Below are 26,963 nucleotides of genomic sequence, written 5' to 3'. Positions count from 1 at the left end.
TAACCAACGATGATTGAGCCAGGTTTGTTGTTCGCTCACATGTTGGACCACCACTATTGTGCTGCCATCTAGTGTTTGAAGACAACTGGGTAGAAGCCCAAGGTAGAATCACATTCACATGAGAATAGCTTCATTTTCAGAGGTTAATGGAATAAACTCATGTACAAAACCCTTGAAAGTGTTGACATTTTATTATATTATTTATAAAGCACAATCAGCATAACAATTCTCCTGCATAAAAAGGATGTTCTGCAATGGGTCCACCTTCTGATGAGCAGTATGTATTCCATTTCCCCATACAATAAAACCACAGATGACTCGTCAACAGCGACACAGAAATAAACTTCTATAAACTACATATTGATAATGGTTCTATGAAACATGTTTCTCAAATTGTACTCAATGATGAAACAATCCATGTAACAGTCAAAACCGTAATTGTTGTTAACTGACAATACTAATTCAATCTGGGAGGTGAAAAAAAAAAGAAAAAACAGGATTCAAGAGTACACACCAAACATGACTGTATTGACTGTTGGAGCAATTTGATTATTATTGATTTCTCAATTGGTCCCGGTTGGTTTTGCAGTCCTAACAGTGTCGTGTCCACTATATACACACACCTCATCTACCCATCACTGTGGCCAGGAGGGCCATGCGGATATACATGCCGTTCTCAGCCTGCCGGAAGTAGGCAGCACGAGGATCTGTGTCCACTTCCGCACTGCAAGAGAGAAAGTAAACATGACGCTAAATCACCCCACTTAATTCATTAACCAGAATTTGCAAACATTAGTGAATCAAATGAGATATAATGAAGATCGATGCATTGTAATCTAGGGGAACAGCCGTACCTGATCTCATTGACTCTCGGTAGAGGATGCATCACCACCATCTTCCTCTTGGCTCCAGTCATGATGTGTGGGGTAAGGATGAACTGACCGAAGCACTGGATGAAAACAAAAGTCCTTTAGCACTGATCAAACACTAAGGTCAGCCTCACAGGTTAGTGAAACCCCATCCTTACCGCTTTGTACTCTTCCTCTGAGGAAAACCTCTCCTTCTGGATCCTGGTAATGTAGAGCACGTCAGTGTCAGGCAGTGCCTCCTCGATGCTCTCAAACTCTTCCTGCACAGCCACAAGGACATAGTTTAGTGCTTTATGCAGTGCATGCCATGCGAAAAGGACACCTACATACTAGAAGTCTGTGCCATTGACATTTTTGATTCAGAGACACCTTGTGATCCACCCACCTGCTTGATGCCTTTGGAGGCCACAAAGTCGATGATCTCGGAGGGCATGTGCAGGTTCTTTGGGGCAACGTAGCGCAGAGTGATCCTGTACTGGGTGAGCAGCCTGGCCAGGGAATGCACAGTGCGTCCGTGCTTCAGGTCTCCTACCATGGTGATCTACAGAGACAGACCAGTCAGGACATTGGCTATGTTAACTTAGCAGGCAGGGCTGCCGTCACCAAGGAGCGGCTGATTAGAAATGAAAAAAACCCAGTCAAATTCCAGATCTTACAGTTCCGTTTCATATAAAAACACTGTCAGAACATAAAAAGCAGAGGTTTGAGGGCTCGTCTCACCGTCATGCCGTTGACCGTGCCCAGCTCCTCTCTGATGGTGAACACATCCAGCAGGGCCTGAGTGGGGTGCTCCCCGACCCCATCCCCAGCGTTGATCACTGGCTTCCGGCAATGCCTCGCTGCAGACTACAGGTGGCGATAAACATGTCAGATACAGCAAGTGCAGCTTCTCACTCAATAACTGATACAAGAGACGTGCTCAGTGTTTAGGTGGTACCACCTCTTGCTTCAAAGTGTTCTCAGAACATCTTGCCTAATGAACATGACAGGGCAAGTTTAAGTGAAGTTGTAACATGGCAAATCGACACCACTGCTCACCTCTACAGCCCCTGGCATGGGGTGTCGGAGCACCAGGACGTCAGCATAGCAGCTCATGGTCTGGACCGAGTCGGCCAGAGATTCACCCTTCTGCGACGAGGAGGTGGCCTCGCAGAAATGAACCACAGAGCCGCCCAGACGCTGCATGGCCGCCGCAAACGAGCTGCTGGTGCGCGTGCTGACTTCGTAGAACATGGACGCCATCACCTTACCCTGAGAGAGTAACACACAGAGGGGTCTAAGACAAATAACAGACTAGTGTACAACATTTCTCTGAGCTCAGCTTTCAGGCATTTCAGGGCACACACAGCATTTCCATATTCTTACAACAGAGATTTACTGACCCGAGTGGCAAAACTAGTTCTATGTGATCTTTAAGCATAGACAAACAGGTGGCAGGTGTTGCTTGTATTGTTGTCTGGATTTAATGATGTCAAGTACCATGTGATGTCATTTCGAATAGGACTGGTAGTTTTGTTATTTTTAAAAAACAGCACACCTGCTCCTGTGTGTTTCATCTGAAGGGCGATGGCTCATCTCACTCCAAGGACGACAGAACCAGAGCGAAATCAGAACTTAGTCATGCTTCCTGCTGAGGTCCTGCTGATGACTCAAACCCTGGGTGACAACAGTGGGCTTTATGGAACGGCCCAACTGGCTTCTCTGAAATTAGTTTCTCTCCTGCAATTTCTACTGTGACAAATCACAGCTTGTCTGAGTATTACTAGGGATGTACACATTTCCCTTTCAAGACGATTCGATACCCATCTAGATACATGGGCTCCAATACGTTTTAGTTTGAAACGAGTTGGTGCGATTCGGATTGATTAAAGAACAAGTCGATGCACTAACATTTGTTGCATAAACACACATTTTCCATTCTAAAATCAGCTGCTGACGGAGCTTGTGTATGTAAATAACGCATGTCTATAGTGTATGTACTACGTAGACACCTGATCTGAGCCATAAGAGATACTAGGCATCTACCAGTTAAGGGGGTGGATGGGGTGCAGCCTGTTTTTGTCCCCCCCCCCACTTTAGTTCTGAAAACACCAAGCAGTAGTTAACTCATCATTTTTGCAGATTAAGTGTATGAACCGCTAATGTACCAATATTTATAGTTTACAAAAACATGCTCTTTCCATGAGACTGACCAGATGAAAGCTATGATCCTTTGACGTCACTTGTTCATCATATATTGTACACTACACACACACACTCATACATATTCTCACACACACACACACACACAACTTTGGCATTCATCCCCATCTCAAAATCGAATGGTTTTGACCACTTTGATGAGCTTCATTTCTCCCGTTTTGGCCATGCAGTGCACCTCGCAAAGTGATTGCTGTCCTTATAATGAAATCATCTAAAAATATGGTGAACCTGAAAATCTATTGAAAGCCCCATTCAGCAGGTAGCCTACAGCTAGTCGTCTCCGGTAGCCTACTTTTATTCAGGTAAAACACCAATACCAACAGCATATAGATAACCTAACAAATTACATAAGTTGTCACTTAATAAAGCCTAATATCCCACAAGCTAATTTAGCATTTGAATGTGGACGGTGCCGCGCAGATGTGAACGGTCAGGAACAGGCCGCCTACCTCACGGTGGTCAGCATGCAAAGCAGGGCAGTTTGACTAAGCTACTGATATTCCCTGGGGTTGTGGCATTCAAAATGACTGTCACAGTGCCTTCAGAAAGTATTCATAGCCCTCGACTTATTCTACGTTGTACATTACAGCTTGAATTCAAAATTGATTAAACCAATCTCTTTCACCCATCTACACACAATACCCCATAATGACAGTGAAAACCTAAAACATTCCTTACCCCAGAATACTTCACCTGGTGACTATGTGAAAGAATAAAGAAAAAGGAGCACCGTTGCTGCATAAATCCGATGTATTTATTGACGGGACTAGCAAACAATAGGCTTACGTTTTCGGGATGAATTGCCTTCAAGGCTCCGATTTTCAAGTCCCTCAGCCGAGCACCCGATTTCCCCTTTTCGTTTCAAGCTGGGCTGAAGCGCGTCCCGTATACGTTGATAGTAAATTTATACATGTTTACTAATTTATTGAAAGTGAAATACAGAAATCTCTCATTTACATAAGTTCACATACCCCTGACAATACTTTGTAGAAGCACCTTTGGCAGCAATTACAGCTGGGAGTCTTTCTGGGTAAGTCTAAGAGCTTTTTCCACACCTGGATTGGTAAGCATTTGCCCATTAGTCTTTTCAAAATTCTTCAAGCTCTGTCAAATTGGTTGTTGATCATTGCTAGACAACCATTTTCATGCCTTGCCATAGATTTTCAAGTAGATTCAAGTCAAAACTGTAACTCTGCCACTCAAGAACATTCACTGTCTTCTTGGTAAGCAACGCCAGTGTATATTTGGCCTTGTGTTGTAGGTTATTGTCCTGCTGAAAGGTGAATTAAATCTCCCAGTGTCGGGTTGAAAGCAGTTAACCAGGTTTTCCTCTTATGCTTGAAAACATGGAATGGTACTCAATGTGTAATATTTGCCCCAAAATAACACTTTGTATTCTGGTTAAAAAGTTAATCGTTTTGCCTAATTTTTTGCAGTATTACCTTTAGTGCCTTGTTGCAAACTGGATGCATGTTTCGGATTTTTTAAAATTCTGTACAGGCTTCCTTTTCATTCTGTCAATTAGGTTTGTGTTGTGGAGTAACTACAGTGTTGTGGATTCATCCTCAGTTCTATCACAACCAATAAACTCGAACCGTTTTAAAGTCACCCTTGGCCTCATGGTGAAATCCCTGAGCGGTTTCCTTCCTCTCCAACAACTGCGTTACGAAGGACGCCTGTATCTTTGTAGTGACTAAGTTACACCATCCAAAGTGCAATTAATGACTTTACCATGCTCAAAGGGATATTCAATGCCCGCTTAAAAAAATATTTAAAAAAATGTGTACCCGTCTACCAATAGGTACCATTCTTTGCGAGGCATTGGAAAATCTCCCTTGTCTTTATGGCTGAATCGGTGTTTGAAATTCACTGCTTGACCTTACAGATAACTGTATGTGTAGGGTACAGAGATGGATGTGGTCATTCAAAAATCACTTATTGCAGAGTGAGTCCATGCAACTTATGACTAGTTAAGCACATTTTTACCCCTGAACTTAGTCTTGCCATAAAAAAGGAATTGAATACTTATGAACTCAAGACAGTTCAGTTTCATTTATTTAATTAGTAAAAATTTCAAAAATGACATTCCACTTTGATGACATGGGGCATTGTGTGTAGGCCAGTGACAAAAAAAAAAATCTAAAATGAATCCATTTTAAATTCAGGCTGTAACAACAAAATGTGGAAAAAGTGGTATGAATACTTTCTGAAGGCAACGTACATGCTTAGTTCAACACTGAAGGAGAGGACACACAAAATGAGGTATTTTGATGAAGGTAGAAAGAGATGAGTAGGGCTGTTGCAGTGACCGTATTATAACCACAGTAAAATTCATGGTAATTTCCTTTTATCACTCTGGACATGCTCTGGTGGTCCCCAACATGCTAACGGTCATCAGGTCCTAATGCTGGTACTCAGGGCTCTATTGTCCCTCTAACCTCTGGCAACGAAAATCAAACAATCGGCCTATCGTAGTTAAAAATAAAATAAAAACTCACCTCACAGATCAATTGGCAGGTTGAAACAGTGTAAAACATGGATGTTTCAAAGCCTAACAACGAAATGGACAGCAATTTCTAAAGGTGATGATTAATTCAAAAACACCCATATGCTTATTAGAGCTTCTGCATAGGCTTATGAGCCCAAACCCCAACCAAAAAACTGAATTAAAATGTTAAACAATACATAGCCTACCACATATTAGGTATGGCAGATAAACAAAACTGATTTAAGAGGTCTTTGCTATATAATTGGTCTAGCCTATACTCCAAAATTAAACAAATGTAAGGAATCACCATTGAGTGTGGACTATATTACCCATACTGGACGTACCGGTTACCTTATGCTACGCTCCAAAATGTCTATCAATGAGTCTGGGAGAGAACGGAAAGCCCTAGGCGATGCTGTTGGTTCATTACAGTTAGTCACTAATTGTAGGCTTTGTATTTGATTTTAAAGATCCTCGTAATACAGAGTTTGGGTGGAATATCACCCGTTGGGGCAGTGAGAGCATGTTCCTTAAAAGTGGTTGATGCTTGGAATGAAATAAGAGCTCTAATATTTATTTCTCAGCTGCTCGTATTAAGCACATGCTCCTATTTGAAAACGGGACATTCTAAATCAAATTTTACATAGTAGAGACAAGATTAAATTGAGAATATAGTCTGATGAGTGAAAATATGATCCCTTCAGAGAACAGCTGTGCAGCCTGAGGCAAGGAACAGAGAACAAGCTTTTTTGCTACCTTCTGAGATCAATAGCCTAGTCGCACCATGCAGCCCGCCCATACACACACAGATTTCTAAGACTAAGGTTTTTATCATTCACAACTGAAGTTGCCAAATAACTCTAAATGTAGCATATAGGACCTGTTTCAAATGATCACTTTCATGCTCAAGATAACTACTTCATATGTGCAGTTGCTCTCTAAATGGGGAAAAATATCCTTTATTTTATTCAGCCAAATTAAATTCTTCTTACTATAAAATCATAAAACAATGGCACAGAACTTCAGCATATCTTGTCAGCTAAATGAACAAGTCTAAAGCCTATGGCATGGAGCATAGCCAGATAACATAAACCTACAGTAGGCCAACTCTTATACTGTTCTACAGTAATGCATTTTCTTCATTACATAATGTTTCTTTAGACCGGACTAACATAAATAATGGATTTATTGTGATGTGTACCGTAATTTCCGGACTATTAAGCGCACCTGAATATAAGCCACACCCACTGAATTAAAAAAAAAGTATTATTTTGAACATAAATAAGCCGCACGTCTATAAGCCGCAGGTGCCTACCGGTACATTGAAACAAATGAACATTACACAGGCTTTAACGAAACACGGCTTGTAACAAAAAAAAAAAAAATAGCAGTAAACAGTAGCCTACCAAGAAAGTCATTACTCCAGACCAAGCTCCCGTGCAGCAGCTCTATTTCCTTTTCCAACAGCCAGATCAATCGCCTTCAACTTGAAAGCTGCATCATATGCATTTCTCCGTGTCTTTGCCATGATGAGGGTGACAAAATGACTACCGTAATCAGAATGATGGGAAGTTTGAGAGCGCTCGATTTAATCTAAACAGTAAACAAAAAAAGTTGTTTGACCTTAACCCGTTCGGCAATTTCATTGGTCTAATGAAAGCTTCATGCCGCCAAAAAACTGAGCCCGTCACAGAATGTGTTTTTTTTTTAAGTATTTGAAAGTGGGAAAAATCCATATATTAGCTGCGTCATTGTTTAAGCCGCGAGGTTCAAAGCGTGGGAAAAAAGTAGCGGCTTATAGTCCGGAAATTACGGTATATTAAAATGTAATTAATCAACAAAATAATATATGTAATTCCAAAGGAACGCATCAATGGCTTGCAGGCGTGGAAGCCTGGAGATGCCAAACATGTTTATGTAAATTAATGGCAGACTTTTGCATGACAATAACCAGCTGACAAAATTGCCACAGCACTAAATATGACTAAAACTAATGTGTGAATCAGCGATTCTGAACGTTTGAGTCGATTTCCTGACCGATGCATGCTACATTTGGATCGGTTTGGGGTCCGCAGACCAATGCAGTCGTTTCCCCCCCAAATTTGAACCAGGGACCGATGTGTATCAGTAAAATCGGTACATCCTTAAGTATTACCGCACTGTTGTTCTTTACATTAGAGTTTGAAAGGACTCTTTACCTTCAGGATGTCCAGGGTTCTCTCTTTCTGAATCATCAGGCGAAGAGTATGGGCCACATTAAACAAGTGAGAAATCTGAAATAGATACAAATTTTAGATTTGTTTTCTCCATTCGCTGTGTTAGGATCCCCATTAGCAACAGCTAGTCTTACTGGGGTCCACCATAACGAAAAATATATTAGACAAAATATTTTACAATTGACATACATTTTAATATCAATTTTCATAAATGTAAAAGCACATGTTCTTGAGTAAATCTTTCCCTGGCCATTTATGTGGAGTACCTGTTCCTTGCTGAACTGCCTGACAGAGAGGATGTGTTGTCCCACTAGGGGGTGGAGTAGGGGGGAGGTCTGAAGGTGGGTCAGGGTCTGGGGCTGCACTGCTGCTACTCCCAACCCTGCCTCAGTCCGGGGGGACAGGACCCTGGCCAGGGGAGGGGGATGGCTGGAGCCATCCCCAGCTACGGGGGCCATCTCTGGGGACAGAGAAACAGCAAACACTTCAAATACCACAGGAGAAATCTAACGTGTGTTAATATTCATTAGTTCAGCAGCATCTCCTAAAAGGACTGCAGTCGTTTCTATTTCCTGATGCGCGACCAACAAAAGCACTGATTACACCATATTTCAAAGCAAGTTTGTCCCTTTCGAAATGGTCCAAGCGTTAGGAAAGCAGTCCACTCCAAGCAAAGCGACATGGATAGTGCAGCAACTAATGGGAAGGAATGTAAATTACAACCTCTCTAGCATCTCTACAACCAATCATGCAATGCAAGTGTTCACCAAAGCAACTACCAGTATAACTCCATTGGAATGCATTGCCAGAATTACACCAAACAGTCGCAAAGATGGCACATCTAGGCAAGAGGTTAGTGTTAGGCGTAACAGCAGAGCTGCACTAAAACAAGCGTCAAACCTTCTTTTAAATCTTCTTCAAATGCTCTTCTTAATGCTCTTTCCCTTGAATCTTCAGCTATTTAGAATATCATGACAGAGTTAGAACACAAAAGTGTTAGAGAGACGATACAAAACTACGGTCATTTAGACAATACTATAGCGGTTAGCCAGTATACTGACATGAAACGCAAGTATCATTTGGGTTATTAATACGTTTGCGATTGTGGCATTGAGCATAATTTCATCCAGCCATTATTTCTTACAAAGACAGTGACGTGAATCAAACGTTAATCAACAACTCATCATTCATTTCAAACTAAAATCATCCGATAGTGGCTGTGATTGAACAGTCTTGGTAACGGGTGAAGAAAGAGCATAGCAAATGGCCGACTAAAAGATCTTCAGCATCAGAGAGCTGTAGGTTGACCATTATAAACTCAGCAAAAAAAGAAACGTCCTCTCACTGTCAACTGCATTTATTTTCAGCAAACTTAACATGTGTAAATATTTGTATGAACATGACAAGATTCAACAACTGAGAAACTGAACAAGTTCCACAGACACATGACTAACAGAAATTGAATAATGTGTCCCTGAACAAGGGGGGGGGGGGGGGGGGGGGGGGGGGGTCAAAATCAAAAGTAACAGTCAGTATCTGGTGTGGCCACCAGCTGCATGAAGTACTACAGTGCATCTCAGGGACTGCACCAGATTTGCCAGTTCTTGCTGTGAGATGTTACGCCACTCTTCCACCAAGGCACCTGCAAGTTCCCGGACATTTCTGTGGGGGGGGGGGGGGGGGGGGGGAGATGGCCCTAGCCTTCATCCTCCGATCCAACAGGTCCCAGATGTGCTTAATGGGATTGAGATCCGGGCTCTTCGCTGGCCATGGCAGAACACTGACATTCCTGTCTTGCAGGAAATCACGAACAGAACGAGCAGTATGGCTGGTGGCATTGTCATACTGGAGGGTCATGTCAGGATGAGCCTGGAGGAAAGGCACCACATGAGGGAGGAGGATGTCTTCCCTGTAACGCACAGCATTGAGATTGCCTGCAATGACAAGCTCAGCCCGATGATGCTGTGACACACCATCCCAGACCCTCCACCTCCAAATCGATCCCCCTCCAGAGTACAGGCCTCGGTGTAACGCTCATTCCTTTGACGATAAACGCGAATCCGACCATCACCCCTGGTGAGGCAAAACCGCGACTCGTCAGTGAAGAGCCCTTTTTGCCAGTCCTGTCTGGTCCAGCGACGGTGGGTTTGTGCCCATAGGCAACGCTGTTGCTGGTGATGTCTGGTGAGGACCTGCCTTACAACAGGCCTACAAGCCCTCAGTCCAGCCTCTCAGCCTATTGCGGGCAGTCTGGGCACTGATGGAGGGATTGTACGTTCCTGGTGTAACTCAGGCAGTTGTGTTGCCATCCTGTACCTGTCCTGCAGGTGTGATGTTGAGACGTACTGATCCTGTGCAGGTGTTACACGTTGTCTGCCACGGCAAGGACGATCAGCTGTCTGTTCTGTCTCAGGTATCTCACAGTACGGACATTGCAATTTATTGCCCTGGCCACATCTGCAGTCCTCACCTTCTTGCAGCATGCCTAAGGCACGTTCACGCTGATGAGCAGGGACCCTGGGCATCTTTCTTTTGGTGTTTTTCAGAGTCAGTAGAAAGTCCTCTTTAGTGTCCTAAGTTTTCATAACTGTGACCTTAATTGCCTACCGTCTGTAAGCTATTATTGTCTTAACGACCGTTCCACAGGTGCATGTTCATTAATTGTTTATCGTTCATTGAACAAGCATGGGAAACAGTGTTTAAACCCTTCAAGGAAGATCTGTGAAGTTATTTGAATTTTTACGAATTCTTTGAAAAACAGGGTCCTGAAAATGGGACGTTTCTTTTTTTTGCTGAGTTTATTTAGACCTCATTTAAAAATAATAAAATGTACTCCTCTTAGTACTAATTGACCATGCTGCCTACAGTAGAGACTCAAACGATTTGCTTTATCAGAAAACACTTTATATACAGTGCGCTTAAATCACATGATCAGTAGGTTCATAGATGCAGACTAAAAGGTTTACCAACAAAATCCAAGCGCCATTTTGTGTGTATTGTCCTAAAACCTGTAGATGGACACAGTGAATATCCAATTTATTGAAACAGACATTCACAAAGCACTTTGCCACAACAAGCAGGCGCTCAGCTGTGTAAGAAACTATTGAGGCAACTTCAGTTAAGTGACAACCAGGCTCTGGGGGAGAGAAGGGGTTCTGGGAGTGGTAGTACCTGGTGTAATGCCTGGGTCAGATGACCTGTGGATACGGGGTGGGAGCATGTAGCGGCCATCCCCAGCGGAGCGGCGAGGGCTCGGGGCACGGGTACGGATGCCCTCACACGGCGAGGTCAGCCGGGGGTGCTCTGGGGTCTGCCACAGACACACAATAGCCAATGCCTGTCACAGCCAATGCCTGCTAGTATGCTACATCACATAACTGTAGGTTGAATAGCAGCACACTTATGTGAAAGGGCGGAACGGAAATGGGTGGGACTGTACCTGTTGGACTTCTTTCACCGGCTCAGGGGGCTGGGTGGGGATGGGTGCAGGCCAAGTCTTCACATCCTCTCCATAACCAGGAGGGACCAGCACCTGTCCGTCGATGTAGGCCACCTCTCCTCTGAGAACCACTCTGCGGACCTTTCCCTTCACCTTCATGCCCTCGAAAGGCGTCCACTTGGACTTGGTGAACTGCATGTGTTTGGGGATAACCCACTCCTGCTCCAGGTCCACCTGGTGGGAGACAGCAGGTCTTTAGACATCAAGAATTGTCTTGAAAAGCCAGTCCCTTCAACCCCTCTTTGTATTTCAATGTGGTAACCCAAGGAGAATAAATCCTTGCCATGTTGCCCAGTATACATGGAAAAACATGTACTGCCGTGTGTCTGTAGCTACCTCTACATAAGTGTTGTCCTGTGCGGGCAGGGAGAAGATCTTGCGGGGGTTGTCGTACAAGCGCTTGATGATATCGTCGACGGTGAGGCGCCCGTCGCTGACGGCGGTGAGGAGGAGGGGCATCATGGTCTCCAGGCCAGGGTAGCCTGGGGGGGGCTTCTCAGAGTTCTTCTCCTCCACTGAATGGGGGGCTGTTAGCCAAAACATACAGAAATATTATCAAGGCTGTTGTATGTCAACATAGTTACAAGTTGAGTATAAAAAAAACTGAAGCAGTATGTTGAAGGTAGGGGTTAATGTAGCCCTCCTCACCGTGGTCGGTTGCGAAGCAGTCAATGATGTCCATGTTTTCCCAGAGGGCCTCCATGTCCTCCCGGGTTCCCAGCATGGGGCGTACCTGCGCCCGGCCGTCCCCGATGTCCGCCACGTTCTCCTCACACAGGAAGAGGTGATGGGGCGCCACCTCACACGTCACCTGGATGCCTTTCTGCTTGGCCACGCGGATGATCAGAATCTGGGGAAGGGAAGGATGGAATAGATGCCAACCATTACGCAGCAAATTCATTACATACTATCCTGGTCTGTTTCTGGCTCATAATGAATCATTTCAATGGCATAGATCACATTTCTGAAGGCAAAGTCTTCTTAGAACATATGAGCAGCGCTATATCCTTTGTCTTGTAGCTACTGCTGTGTTCTTGCAGTTGATCTTAAATGAATGGAATTGGCGATGACTCCTTCCAAAAAACTACAACTAAAAGGTTACTTGTATGCCTTGGTTGACACCTCATTCCCTCTGGAGACTATGAATGGGCCACACAAAGCCAAAGCAGTGCTCCATCTGTATGCATGATGTTCCAGGCGTTCCATGATCTTACCTCCTCCTTCTTGGCCACGTGGCAGATATGAACAGCTCTCTGGTAGAGCTGGGCCACCATCAAGATGGCTGCCACCGTCTGCTTCTCTGCGTGAGCCACGATTGGTAGGTGCTTGGGCCATTTCTCAAAGTGCTAGTTCACAGAAAGAGAAAGCACTGCTCAGATCAACAGAAACACTGGCGAATGACATCAATCAAGGACGTAATTCAGTCAGCTGATTAGTCTCCTACCTCCATCCAAACTGAGACATTGTCCATCTTCAGAGTGGAGTAGGTGTCGTTCAGATACATCTTCAGCCCAGCGACGGAGTTGGCGATGGAGGGTAAGACGGAAGCATTGTCTAAAGCCGCCCCGACATAGAGGGCATAGTCACAGCGACACCCTGCCTTGGCAAGCTGAGCGGACAAAACATTGGATCAACAGTGAATGAGTAAACCTTTAAGTACTACATTGGTTGATTTTCTTATTTTTATAAGAATTTTATGTCTGAAACATACTTATTTGTAATATTCAGTGGCGAATGTCTTAAATGACCATGTATGCTCTCATTACCTTCTGGACCATGGTGAGAGAGCTGAGGTCGATGATGGCGGGTGCCGTGTTGGGCATGGCACACACCATTGTGACGCCCCCTGCTAGGGCAGCCGCTGTGCCCGAGGAGAAGTCCTCCTTGTGAGTGGCACCCGGTTCCCGCAGGTGGACGTGCACATCTATCAGACCTGGGACAGGGGACAGGGGACTCAATTACAACTGTTCAGAAACCCTGAAGTTCCACAGCTTGACTGAAGTAGCCATCATGTATTGCCTGAATACAGGAAGAAAGCAGGGGGATTGTATTTTAAGTTAAGTCTTTTTTAGTCACAGCCCAATCTTAAAGGCGCTTTACCGCTTACCAGGCAGGCGAATCAACTTCTGTGACGTCATACAGTCCACGTGAGTCTTGACGGGCGGAAAGCCTCCAACCAGACGCAGCGCCTACAAATCCCAGCAGCACACAATTCAATCAGGATAGTCAGCAATCAATCATCGCTAGCGCAACAACAACAAAAAATCTGTGACTAACATTTCATCACACCAAACTACCTCATCCCCATGTTGTTATTTATCTTTTTGCACTTTTTCACCCCAGTATCTCTACTTGTACATCATCATCTGCACATCTATCACTCCAGTGTTGATGCTAAATTGTAATTATTTCGCCTCTATGGCCTATTTATTGCCTTACCCCTCTACATTTGCACACACACCGTACATATATTTTTCTATTGTGTTATTGACTGTATGTTTGTTTATGTGTAACTCTGTGTTGTTTTTGTCGCACTGCTTTGCTTCGTCTTGGCCAGGTCGCAGTTGTGAATGAGAACTTGTTCTCAACTGGCCTACCTGGTTAAATAAAAAACAAATCTACCTGGAAAAATAGCTTGGTGCACTTGATGTCAATGATGAGGGGGACTGAGTAGTCGATGGCCATGCGGCGGGTGCGGTAACCTTTGGTTACAAAGGAGGAGAGGCGTCGGCCTCCAGAGTTCCTCATGGAGAGGTTGATGACCATGTCAAAGTGGTGGTCCTCCAGGTATTCCAAGATGTTCCTCTGCTTGTCCTTGTTGGGGCAGTCGCTCTCCTCTTCCTCAAACGGCCAGTCCACTGCCATCACCTGAAGGGTGAGGGGCTTCAGTTTAATTCAGGAAGTAAATAGAAAATGTGAACTGAAAATTGTTAAATCTTTCCTGGAAATCATGTGAAGGGGATTTAAAAAAAAAAGATATACTTTGTTGAGAAGTGTTGAGACTTAGGCTAGATTTGATGTACCTTGACTCCATGCTCAGTGTAGAAGTCAGCGGTCCCCAGACTGGCATACAAATCATAGCCTAGACTCTCCAGAGCCTGTACAGTAGGCAGTAGCTCACTCTTGTTCTAGAAACAACCAAGGAACATTTATGTAGCGCTAGCCTCAAAATGAATTTCCATGAAAATTAGCTATAGATGCATACATATCTCATTGTAGTCACCTTATAACTGCCGATGGAGAGCAAAATGTTCTTCTTGGGGATCTTGAAGCCTGTGCTGAGCATGGCCTTCAGATAGGCCTCGTATCTGTTCTCTCCAAAGCAGGCCACCTCCCCAGTGCTGGTCATCTCTACCCCCAGAACCACATCAGCCCCGGCCAGACGAGAGAACGAGAACTGGGGGACCTGAGAGAGAGAGAGACACTTTCAAACATATGGAGGTTGTTCGTGTAAGTCAAGACTATTCAACTGGCGGCCTGCGAGCCTGTTGTCCCACCCATAAAGTGCTGTCAATCACCCAACATCCCAGAAACAGCCGAACTGAGCTGCTAACAAGCACAGGGTCTGTCTGTCCGCCTATCGGCTCCTTCACTGTATGATATCCTCTAAGGATCCGCCCCCTTTATCCATTTTCGCCTAAAATGACATACCCAAATCTAACTGCATGTAGCTCAGGCCCTGAAGTAAGGATATGCATATTCTTGGTACCATTTTAAAGGAAACTCTTTGAAGTTTGTGGAAATTTGAAAGGAATGTAGGAGAATAACACATTAGATCTGGTAAAAGATAATATAAAGAAACTAATATTTTTTTTTAGCCATCATCTTTGAAAAGCAAGAGAAAGGCTATAATGTATTATTCCAGCCTAGGTGCAATTTAGATTTTGGGCACTAGATGGCAGCGTATGTGCACAGTTTAAGACTGATCCAATGAACCATTGCATTTCTGTTCAGCATTTTGTATCAAGACTGCCCAAATATGCCTAATTTGTTTATTAATAACTTTGTTCAAAACTGTGCACTCTCGAACAATATCATGGTATTTTTTCACTGTAAATTGGACAGTGCAGTTAGATTATCAATAATTTAAGCTTTCTGCCAATATCAGATATGTCCATGTCCAGGGAAACTCTTGTTACTTACAACCTCATGCTAATCGCATTAGCCTACGTTCGCTCAACCATCCCGTGGAAGAGACACCAATCCCAAAGAAGATATACTAGAACTTGCTTTGTGCTTAACCTCTCTGGGTCAGTGGGACGCGTGCGTCCCACCTACTCAACAGCCAGTGTAATCCCGTGGCGCGATATTCAAATACCTTAGAAATGCTATTACTTCAATTTCTCAAACATATGACTATTTTACACCATTTTAAAGACAAGACTCTCGTTAATCTAACCACACTGTCCGATTTCAAAAAGGCTTTACAACGAAAGCAAAACATTAGATTATGTCAGCAGAGTACCCAGCCAGAAATAATCAGACACCCATTTTTCAAGCTAGCATATAATGTCACATAAACACAAACCACAGCTAAATGCAGCACTAACCTTTGATGATCTTCAGATGACAATCCTAGGACATTATGTTATACAATACATGCATGTTTTGTTCAATCAAGTTCATATTTATATCAAAAACCAGCTTTTTACATTAGCATGTGACTAGCATTCTTACCGAACACTTCCGGTGAATTTACTAAATTACTCACGATAAACGTTCACAAAAAACATAAATTATTTTAAGAATTATAGATACAGAACTCCTTTATGCACTCGCTATGTCCGATTTTAAAATAGCTTTTCGGTGAAAGCACATTTTGCAATATTCTCAGTAGATAGCCCGGCCATCACAGGCTAGCTATTTTGACACCCACCAAGTGTGGTACTCACCAAACTCCGATTTACTATTAGAAAAGTTTGATTACCTTTGCTGTTCTTCGTCAGAATGCACTCCCAGGACTTCTACTTCAATAACAAATGTTGGTTTGGTTCCAAATAATCCATAGTTAAATCCAAATAGCGGCGTTTTGTTCGTGCGTTCAAGACACTATCCGAAGGGTAAAGAAGGGTGATGCGCCCGATGCGTTTCGTGACAAATTTCAAAATATTCCATTACCGTACTTCGAAGCATGTCAAACGCTGTTTAAAATAATTTATGCTATTTTCCTCGTAAAAAAGCGATAATATTCCGACCAGGAGTCGTTTTTGTTCGAAGAGAGAGAAAGTAAACATGGTGTCGGCTCGTGCACGCTCATCCAGTCTCATTGTCCTCAGATCGACATTATCCAAATGCGCTAATGTTTTTCAGCCAGGGCCTGCAAAGCCACCATTCATCGTTTTGGCGCCTTCTGAAAGCCTATGGGAGCGTTAGAAAATGTCACGTTATGCCAGAGATCCCCTGTTTTGGTTAGAGATGATCAAGAAGGCCAAGATATAGTCAGAGAGAGCGCTTCCTGTTTGGAATCTTCTCAGGTTTTGGCCTGCCAAATGAGTTCTGTTATACTCAGACACCATTCAAACAGTTTTAGAAACTTTAGGGTGTTTTCTATCCAAATCAAACAATTATATGCATATTCTAGTTGCTGGGCAGGAGTAGTAACCAGATTAAATCGGGTACGTTTTTTATCCGGCCGTGCAAATACTACCCCCTATCCCCAACAGGTTAACTCAGCAGTGAGCTAAAAAAAACATTGACTCAGTTATGACTATCATAAACTTAATCTGATTAACATCTAGCCTGCAACATTGCTTGTTTCGTAGTCTACTGAGCATCATGATCTACTTTTACATAATGATGTTCAGTGGCTAAGCAAGGATAATAGTGCTCTCAAGAGAGCAGCCTATGTAAGCTTAGGCAGATGGTGGCTTTTCTCCGCAACAAGAAAGCCAACACACGAGGAGTTTGTGTCATAGGTTTGTTTTTTAGTGACGTCCCTTCAATTGATTTGAAGACTTAATTTGGGACTACAGGAGGAGGATAAAAATAATTTAAAAAGCCAATCATGTTAAGAAAAGTAATTGTCTCCTCTGATTTGAGCCCAAACCAAAACAGGCCACTGCCCTACACAACTACATTCAGTTGTCAGTAGCCTACAAATGACTCCCGTGATGTCCGAGTTTTTAGATAAACGGAAAGCTAACTTTGCAACAAGATTTTATTTTGTTTGTCCCCACAGAGGTGGTGCAGTTGGCTATAGGACCAGTTCTCTACTGATGCGGCGGAGAGAGAGACGGACATATGCCATGTATAAAAGGTTTGTGTGTAAAAACAATGAAATTGAAAATAATGTGATTCTGGTCAACTGAGATAAGCCATCCATAAGAGGTTTCCTATGTGTAAATAAAAACTAAAGATTAAGCTATGCAAGTAAAACAGACAGGAAAGTAGAAATTAATTAATGTGATGCAGATCAACTTTGATACAAGTACAAATGTGTTCCATTATTTAAACAATTGTTTGCACTGAACTAGGCTAATCTTAAAGCACTTAAAATGAACTTTTTGCAACATTTAATTTTAATAAAAGTGCTTTAAGATAGTGTTTGTGAATTGTTTTTTTAATACTGGTTTTAAGAGAAAATGTCTAGCCCCTTTATTCAAATCTGAACCCCGTCAGACTATAGTTGAATATCACCAGCGGAGGTAATTAAAACTTGGCTATTTAATGGTTGTTTTAGATTTGTCTGCTCCGTTACCTTGACGCCCACGATGCCCACTCCCTTCATCAGGCCCACAGGCTCCACCTCTTCTCCCATGATGACACGCGTTGCCAGGGCGACCAGATCCACTCCCAGTGTCTTCGAGACGAACGGGAAGGAGCGGGAGACTCGGACGTTGCACTCGATCACCTTCAGCTGGTCATCCTGTCCAGAAAACACACTCGTTGCAATTAAAGGCAACAGGTGGCCAGCGCAGGTACCAGAAATCTTGATTGACTCGTTGTAGTTGATTATCGGTTTGACTTGTTATTGATCGTCAACCTCTGATTTGAAACTCCAAAATGTCCTTTAGAAAGACTACCTTAGCGATGAGTTGCAGGTTGAAGGGCCCGGTGACCTGCAGCTCCTGACCGATGGCGTGGACGATCACCTTGATGCGCTCCATGGTCTTCTGGTTGATATCCTGGGCGGGCGTAACCAGGGTGGCGTCCCCAGAGTGCACCCCAGCGTTCTCCACATGCTCTGACACGGCGATGGCCATCACCACACCGTCACACGCCACCGCGTCCACATCTATCTCCTGAAACAGAGACGCCAGTCAGGTCCAAACTAGAGGCTCACTGGATATTTAAAAAGGTAGTCTACTTTTTTACAAATCGAAAATTAAAATGTCATTTATATTTGAGTGAATTATCCCTTTAAATGACAAAGCAGTAGGGCATTGCAATCTGTGTAGTCAAGCATTTACCGAGTCATACCTTGGCCTCCTGGATGAACTTGGAGATTACCACAGGGTATTCCTTGGACACGGCCACAGCGCTGCTCAGGTACTTCTCCAGGTCGCTGTCTGTGTACGCCACGTTCATGGCTGCTCCGCTCAGAACGTAGGAGGGACGCACCAGACACGGGTAGCCCACGGTCTCACAGAACTTCATGGCCGACTGGGTGGATACAATATTACATCAAATTCACAATTTCCATCTAACTTGAGATCAAAATAGCACTGCTCATCAACAACCAAGACATTTAACCTTTTCATTACTAGTTTGAAATCCAAACAGATTAGAAGCAGTGTTCTGTGCTTACCTCAATCGCTGTGAGTTCCTTCCACAGCGGCTGGCTGATGCCGATGGTGTCCAGCATGCGGGAGAACTTGAACCTGTTCTCAGCAGAGTCGATGAACTCCGGGGAGGTGCCCAGGATGCGACACTGCTGCCTGTGGAGGGACATGGCGATGTTGTTGGGCAGCTGGCCCCCCATGGACAGGATCACTCCCTCTGGGTTCTCCATCTCATAGATGTCCATTACAACCTGGAGGAAGGGAGGAGACATGTTCATGCATAATACCATGCATTAAATAGGGGTTGATGGAGGTGTTGAGGTCCTTTGTTTATGAGATAAAAGCATTAGATCAAGTAAGTTAGGACCTTTGAATGTTGGCGATTGCTATATATTGTATGAAGAAAAACTACAAAATAAAAATGTTTGAAGTGAGTTAGGACCATGCCATCAGCCGAGCACTCTTACCTCAAAGGAGATCTCATCGAAGTAGAGGCGGTCGCACATGTCGTAGTCTGTGCTGACAGTCTCTGGGTTATAGTTCACCATGATGGTTTTATAGCCCATCTGGGGGGGGGGGACACACACACACACACACACACACACAGCAAATCATGACAATATCAACATAATAATAACAAAAAGAGCTCTTCCGTAAAAAGTATAAATAGTCATACCTTCCTGAGTTCCATAATGCAGCCCACAGCACACCAGTCAAACTCCACACTGCTGCCAATGCGGTAAACGCCGGAGCCGATCACCATTACATGGGGCTCGCTGAAGCCCAGGTCGCTCTCTGTACCATTATAGGTCAGGTACAGGTAGTTGGTCTGGGCTGGCCACTCTGCTGCCACAGTGTCGATCTGCTTCACCACCGGCAAGATGCTCCAATCATGTCGCAGCTTCCTCATCGCCAGCTCCGTGCTGGAGAGAGATGCAGGGTCAAAGGTCAGACAAGTTCATTTAAAAAAAACAGACATTTCAAATCAATCAGGCCCTTCTCAGACAAATGCCTCGATGTCGTCAACTGAAGAACATGATGCTTAAGGGAACTGAACCTAGACACACAGAACATGACCCTGACCCAGTGATCCCCAGAGACCGACTACGTCCCACCTAGCCCAGAGTGGTTAAGGGAACTGAACCTAGACACACAGAACATGACCCTGACCCAGTGATCCCCAGAGACCCACTGCGTCCCGTTCCGACTCGCCATTGTATCATCACTGAAGAATCAAGTCAAGTTTAGTCAACAGCAATCTTGATCATCTCACTTTGTAGAGGTTCTATGAGATAGTCTTCATGTAACAGACTCAACTATTAATGTTTTGAAACGCGTGCGAATAGCAGGCTACCGTTCTGACAACACAGTACCGTACCTCTGCACAGCCAGGGCGATCTGTTTGTCTGAGAAGCCCAGCTGCTTGGCTTTCCTCATCACCTCCAGAGGCATTGCGCTCTCGTCCTGGTTGTACGACTCCAGCACCTTCTCATGGTCCGCGATGTTTTTCATCTTGTGGAGGAACCAGCGGTCGATCTTGGTCAGGTCGTACAGGCGGTCCACTGTGTAGCCCGCCCTCAGAGCAGCTGCCAGCACAAAGATACGCTTGTCTGTTGGGGTCTGCAGCTCCTGTAAGACCAAAGGACAGAGTCATGTCAGAACGGTTCACATAAAAAGGAAGCCAGGAGGGGAAAAGCCAGGGAAAAATGTGCTGACTGAGCTTACCTCGTCAGACACTGGTTTGATGGTGTGGTCAAAGCCCACACAGTTCTCATCCACCATCCGCAGAGCCTTCTGGAAGGCCTCCTCAAAGCTGCGGCCAATGGCCATCACCTCTCCTACAAGGTCACAGACAAAGTAGATTAATCAACGAAAACCTTAGTGTGTAAACCTGCAATGCCGCTAAGTGGTAGAATCATCTGCCTCTATAGATATAAGGCACTGTGCTGCTCCCCAATCAGATTAATAAAACACATCCGTGCTCGTCCACTTACCCACGCTCTTCATGGAGCTGCCTATCTTGGTGCTGACACGGAGGAACTTGCTGAGATCCCAGCGAGGGACCTTCACCACACAGTAGTCCAGACTGGGCTCAAAGTTAGCCGTGGTCTGGTTGGTCACCGAGTTCCTGGACAAGACCAGAATCATTACCATGACCAGTTAGAACCTTGGTATTAGTAGATAAATACCCAAATTAAATTCTTAACCTCTTTAATCCAAACTCACTTGAGGACAGGTAGAGGGATGCCCAGTCCCAGCTTGGCAGCCACATAGGCCAGGGGATATCCTGTAGCTTTACTGGCCAGAGCTGAGCTCCGAGACAGACGAGCATTCACCTCAATGATGTAGTACTGCAGCACAGAAACACCCATTTAGATTGCTACACAGTATAAACATTATTGTAAAAATATCAGAGCATGTTTCAGAGGTTTAACACTAGTAGAAACTCTCAGAAAATGATTCACAACGTCAGTATGGACCATTACCTGCTCAGACTCCGGGTTGAGGGCGTACTGGATGTTACACTCTCCCACGATGCCCAGGTGTCTGATGACCTTGATGGCGGTGTCCCTCAACATGTTGTACTCATAGTCGTTGAGCGTCTGACTGGGCGCCACCACGATGGACTCCCCAGTGTGGATACCCAGAGGGTCAATGTTCTCCATGTTACATACCTACAGCACAGATGAAAACACAAACACACTTTAATCACATTCGATCTTGCGTCTCCATTGATAAGGAGGCTTCACACTTAAACTACGATGTATAATCTATAGCCGTAATACAGTCAAATGCATAATAACATGGTACTTACATAGTAATATATTTGCTAATGTATACTTTCTCAAAATGATCCTTAATACAGTCACATGCATAGTGTCGTCCCTCTACTCACGGTGATACAGTTGTCGTAGGAGTCTCTGACCACTTCATACTCGATCTCCTTCCAGCCCTTCAGGGACTTGTCCACTAGGACCTGGGAGGTGTGGGCGAAGGCAGAGGTCACCAGAGAGGTCAACTCCTCACTGTTATTGGCGAAGCCAGAGCCCAGTCCGCCCAGGGCAAAGGCAGAGCGCACCAGGACAGGGTAGCCTAGACGCTCTGCAGCCGCCACCGCCTACAACACAGAATAAAATACACAGCAAAAGCCCACAGTAGTCAAACATTAAGCTGGTTCTAATCCACGAATAAAGTGACAATCAAGAAAATAATAGTATAGTTTCAGTATGGGTCAATGTGTGTGTGAGGGAGTGAGACATTGTCCCAAGCCCCTCTCCTTACCTGCTCCACAGACAGAGCAGCCTCGCTGGGCGCCACGTGTTCATTGATCTCCTCCATCTTCTCCACAAAGATCTTCCTGTCCTCAGTCATCTCGATGGAGGCCACTGGCGTCCCCAGCACACGCACCGCATACTTCTCCAGGACACCCCTTTTGGTCAGCTCCACCCCGCAGTTCAGAGCAGTCTGCCCCCCGAAGGTCAGGAGGACCCCATCTGGACGCTCATTCTTTATCACCTGGACAGAGGAAATTTGGCAGATGGTCAGTTCTCACTCCTTGACTGAATGACCAAATATCAATGACAACTTGTGGGACAAACAGGCTCCTTCTCTACCATCAGTTCTGAGTATCTGAGAGTTTTAATGCACACGCTCTGCTTGTGGAGGACTCATCTGAAATGACTGGAGGGTGGCTCAGGGAGCAGTGTCCTTCCTTACCTCAGTGACGTACTCCGGGGTGAGAGGTAGGAAGTAAACCTTGTCAGCCAGTCCCTTGGAGGTCTGAACCGTAGCGATGTTGGGGTTGATGAGCACAGTCTGAATGTTCTCCTCCTTCAATGCTTTTATGGCCTTGGAGGGGTGGACATAGACGACTGTCTGATTAGTTCAAGTACTGTTAAATTAGAGAGAACCAACCTTGAATTATACGGCTCATGGCATTTGCTGTTTGTCTTCACTGGTGTTGGCAGTTTGTCTCACCTGAGAGCCAGAGTAATCAAACTCCCCAGCCTGTCCGATGGAGAGGCCCCCAGAGCCCAGGATCAGGACCTTGCGTGGCCGAACAAACTCTTCCGGCTTGGGAGACCCAGGGTAGGTCAGGTGCTCCGTCAGTCTCTGCTTCACTGCAGGGAGGGAGAGAGGGCCGTTACTATAGCCTACAACTGGAATACAGAGGTAAAAAGGGTTGAGGAGATGAACGCACATCTAACCTGGTTTGCCACTCTTGCCCTCCTTGTGGTCTCTAACCGTGTCCAGAAACACGTCAAATAGACTGATCAGGTCAGTGGGGCCTGCCATGTGCTCTGGGTGGAACTGGACACTGAAATGACACAGGTAAAAAAATATCTGGTTATCAATTTCCTGTATCTTGGAGGGTCATTTTGTTGACTACCATTTATTCCAATGAAACAAGTTGAAAGGCTGGAAGCAGCACAAGAGTTCGTAGTTGTACCTGAATAGGTGTTTGGTGTTGTGCACAATGCCCTCACTGGTCTGGTCATTGGCGTTGGTGAAGAGCACATCCCAGCCCTGAGGCAGGGTGAGAGGGTCCACAGCAAAGCCATGGTTCTGAGACGTGATGAAACAGCGATCCGTGCCCTTGTGGATGCAGGGCTGGTTATGGCCACGATTTCCATACCTAAAAACAGAGTTGTTTTAGTCTAATTCTATTCTTTAATGGCCTATATTAAATGGCCTATATTTTCACAGAATCCTTACTTGACACTTGAACACTGCAAAGGTCTTGCTATTAACCCTGTGAACTGTTCTGTTTCCACCCACTGACTGTACAGCTGCATGGCCAAACATTCCAGAGGGACAAAAGGAAGCTGGCATCTCATCTGGCCTTGGACAAACAGAACGCTAACAAAGTAACAATCCCAGGAGTCTTACCAAAACAAACCAGGCCTTTCCAGCACCTCAGCAATGCACTAGGCTGCATCCAGACTGCTGCGCTAAGCAGAAAAGCTTATTTCACACCAGAATGCTCCCAGATAAATAAAGAGGGGCCCTGGGAAGCACTGACATTGAGGGAGGAGGCCAAATAACAGCACCAACAGCCAGCACCACTGGCTGTCCTCTTTGAAGCAAAACAAACAAAATAAGCAGAACTTAAGAGCCGAGGAGGCAGAGAGAGAGAGTGACACCAATCACAACTAAGATTTAGTACCCTGTACTAACTTCATTTTGTAGGTTTTTGCGCCGATGACGAGGGAGAGAAGCTGGTGGCCCAGGCAGATACCAAACACAGGCTTGGGGTTATCCACACACACCACCTTCCTCACGTTGTTTATGGTCTCCTTACAGAACTGGGGGTCCCCAGGGCCGTTGCTTATGAATAGCCCATCAAAATCTGGAAAGGACCACATCTTTGTCAGCATAGCCACAACAAATATTACAATACTAACTATTGCACATGCAATAGAACTTCATAATCGAATGGCTGAAACAAAACTTTGCAGGTCAGAAGCTCCAAGGTAAAGATCAAGGCAGGTGAGAGAAGAGGGAAAACAAGGGAACAGGAAGTGATGGTACAGTGTCTCTGTGAATCGTATATGAAACCCAGTGCTGTGACTAACCTGTGCTGTTCAGTGGGTGATCCCAGGGCACCACGGTGACACAGGCCCCTCTCTGACACAGGCAGCGGATCTGGTTGTACTTAATGCCACAGTCTACAGCTGTGATCCTGACAGTACCACTGGGGTTGAACACCAGGGGCACCTGCTCAACACAGACAGACAAGGCACGTATTAGTTCTGATAAGCCTCTGCTTATCTACTGTGGTGAGAGACAAAACATTGGACTTTTCACAGACTTGGAACGTGATCAGCGTTATGTAATCCACACAAAACCACTGGCATTCGATTGAGGAAGTTTTAGGATCTAAACACAAAAAGGTGTGACCGGACCAAACTTAAAACACACAGCACTGCCTTACCTTCATGGACACCTCCTTGACCAGGTTCCTCTGGTCAGGGTTGTCAAATGGAACGTCGGCTTCCAGGGTTCCGTCTACAACGAGCTTCCCCAGCATGGTTCCCTTCTCACGGATCTTCTTGGTCAGACTGCGGGTGTCAACTCCTACAGTATCACAGCAAGCGCATCAACTACAACCTCGATTGTAGACACTACAGTAAACAGCACCACATCAAAACAGATTCAGACATTTGATACAGTACTAGGATGTTTAGAATGGTAACTCTACTGACCCTCTAGGCCAGGGATGCCCTGCTCTTTGAGCCACTGGTCCAGAGACATGGCTGAGCTCCAGTGGCTGGGGTTCTGGGAGACCTCTCCGACGATGAGGGCTGCAGCGTGGATCTTAGAAGACTCAAACCACTGAGAGGAAAACAGAATAGAACATTAGTCAAACAGGAGCTTGGGATGAATATATTTATTTTTTCCACCTATTATTTCTGTTCGTCCCAACAGCCAACTCCACCCACCTTGCTGAGTCCAAAGTCCCCCTCCTCATCCTGGGGTATGCCATAGTTGCCCTGCAGAGGGTAGGTGAAGGTGAGGATCTGACACCTGTAGGACGGGTCAGTCAGGGCTTCTGGGTAGCCCACCATGCCTGTCTGGAACACTGGAAAATAAACAATCATGTCAATGTTCCAGTTTTCATAGCAAAGTGTAAATCAGTGAAAAGTGCTACATTTCAGGATTGGCACATTGAGAAAGGTAATGATACTGGAACTTTAGACATTTGCACTGCACTCCATTTATTTAATCAAAACCCTTATTGGCTAAACTAAACTTAATTTGTAGGGGAGCATAACATCTAATTAGCCAATCTTTCAGTAATTCTAATGAAAGAAATGGATCTTACAATCTAAATGGATGCTAGATACATATCCATTACAATGTATGGGACATGGTACAGCAACAAATACTTTATAGGGCAATGGCGAAACATGTTCATAAATAGGTCAAACCGAGTTGCGCCACGGACCGAAATAGTGATGAAGGAAGGAGTCAATAGGTCATGGTAGGGCCCTGTGATTTGCGCAATCATGTGGCATACGTGGATTCTAACCCTTATTTAAAGCTTCTTCATCAAACTGTCCCCTATTCTTTTACGTCAGATGGTCCAGCACCATTCACAGACAATAGCTTAACTGTTGGGTGTAATTCAAATTTCTGAATAAAAGGTTTAAAATACAGGATACAATCTTAAATGTCACATCATTGCGCAAAAAAACAGGGACCACGTGCCAACTTGTGAAATAGTATGTTCTGCATGGGAAGACACGCAGTAAAGACTGCACCACAGCGCAAACTTGAACATTTCGCGCGAAACACCGGAGACGGTTGGGTGAAGAGCTGCTTTTACCTATCAAATTAGACTTTGTGGGTAACATATAGCGATCAGTCAGAATATAAACAAGGATGTCATTATATTAAAATGAGCTAGTTAGACAGATGTTGCAAATCAATGGGCTAATTTGCCTTCTTATAAAATACGACTTACCAACTTCACCAGACACCGACGCATTTGCCCCGAAAAGGCGTCCCTTGAAGGTGGTCCCATCTTCTAAAATCAGGGTTGCCATTTTTTTTAAATAAAAAATGTCAATACTTTAATTGTGCAAAATGAACACAAGTTTTTATTAAATTATGGAAAGCAATAATCAGCTTTTTGGTCAGATGGATGCTTCCGTTCCGCAATGCTTGCCCGCGTGAAACACGCTGGCCAAATGCAAATGAGGATGCACGAGAAAAAAAAAATCCTTGAAAAATGACTATGTTAAAACTAAGACAAATTATGTTATTTTCAAACAAAAGAAAGCGTTAAATGCGTCGAAATGTTGTATTTCGAAGGCTGAACGTTGAGTCCACACTGCTCAGCACGCCGCCTTAGCAGTGTGGAACTTTTTCAGCGACCTCGCCGTGGTTACATAGAGCGTAAAAACGAGCGTAAGCACGTTTAAGGAGGGGACAATCTCAAAGGGCTGGCGCCTTTCAAGACTG

At 44.6% G+C, this 26,963-nt stretch overlaps 1 protein-coding gene and 1 long non-coding RNA gene across 5 annotated transcripts; one reads left to right on the top strand and one right to left on the bottom strand.

Annotated features, from left to right (window-relative positions):
• Positions 1–172: 172 nt before the first annotated feature.
• On the bottom strand, positions 173–26,955 carry LOC115174751 (CAD protein). Of its 4 annotated transcripts, XM_029733572.1 has the most exons (44): positions 26,464–26,955; positions 25,439–25,578; positions 25,202–25,331; positions 24,931–25,073; positions 24,572–24,713; positions 24,174–24,345; positions 23,446–23,631; positions 23,204–23,313; positions 22,974–23,116; positions 22,713–22,844; positions 22,278–22,511; positions 21,892–22,113; positions 21,482–21,670; positions 21,222–21,346; positions 20,990–21,123; positions 20,721–20,833; positions 20,374–20,624; positions 19,672–19,918; positions 19,463–19,561; positions 19,022–19,246; positions 18,694–18,876; positions 18,297–18,515; positions 17,972–18,139; positions 14,498–14,680; positions 14,298–14,402; positions 13,897–14,142; positions 13,382–13,463; positions 13,041–13,207; positions 12,719–12,883; positions 12,489–12,620; positions 11,923–12,124; positions 11,611–11,801; positions 11,215–11,448; positions 10,947–11,085; positions 10,742–10,783; positions 8,676–8,732; positions 8,042–8,235; positions 7,758–7,832; positions 1,908–2,120; positions 1,590–1,715; positions 1,255–1,410; positions 1,028–1,129; positions 855–949; positions 173–724 (listed from the first exon to the last, which is right to left on the bottom strand). In XM_029733572.1, the coding sequence occupies exons 1-44, from the start codon at positions 26,543–26,545 to the stop codon at positions 625–627; spliced, it is 6,795 nt and encodes a 2,264-aa protein (XP_029589432.1). In that variant the 5' UTR covers positions 26,546–26,955; the 3' UTR covers positions 173–624. The 4 variants fall into 4 exon arrangements, with proteins under 4 accessions (XP_029589432.1, XP_029589434.1, XP_029589433.1 ...); XM_029733574.1 differs by lacking the exon at positions 8,676–8,732 and having other exon boundaries at positions 26,464–26,545; XM_029733573.1 differs by lacking the exon at positions 10,742–10,783 and having other exon boundaries at positions 26,464–26,545.
• LOC115174754 (uncharacterized) lies at positions 14,655–18,037 on the top strand. The gene is made up of 3 exons (XR_003871836.1): positions 14,655–14,724; positions 17,453–17,530; positions 17,954–18,037. It is a non-coding gene; the product is annotated as an uncharacterized LOC115174754 (long non-coding RNA).
• Positions 26,956–26,963: the final 8 nt, after the last annotated feature.

Source organism: Salmo trutta, chromosome 35 (assembly GCF_901001165.1).
Source record: "Salmo trutta chromosome 35, fSalTru1.1, whole genome shotgun sequence".
NCBI lineage: Eukaryota > Metazoa > Chordata > Actinopteri > Salmoniformes > Salmonidae > Salmo > Salmo trutta.
Note: the sequence above shows the minus strand (reverse complement) of the source record. Positions and strands in the feature narration are given on the sequence as shown.

Coding starts and splice junctions, on each gene's coding strand:
- LOC115174751 (XM_029733572.1), bottom strand. CDS start 26,545: ATGGCAACCCTGATTTTAGAAGATGGGACCACCTTCAAGGGACGCCTT. Junction 24,714..24,930: donor TCAAGGAGGTGTCCATGAAG/GTAAGGCAGTGC, acceptor TGTGTTGAGCAG/GTGCCCCTGGTGTTCAACCC. Junction 725..854: donor CCGAGAGTCAATGAGATCAG/GTACGGCTGTTC, acceptor TCTCTCTTGCAG/TGCGGAAGTGGACACAGATC.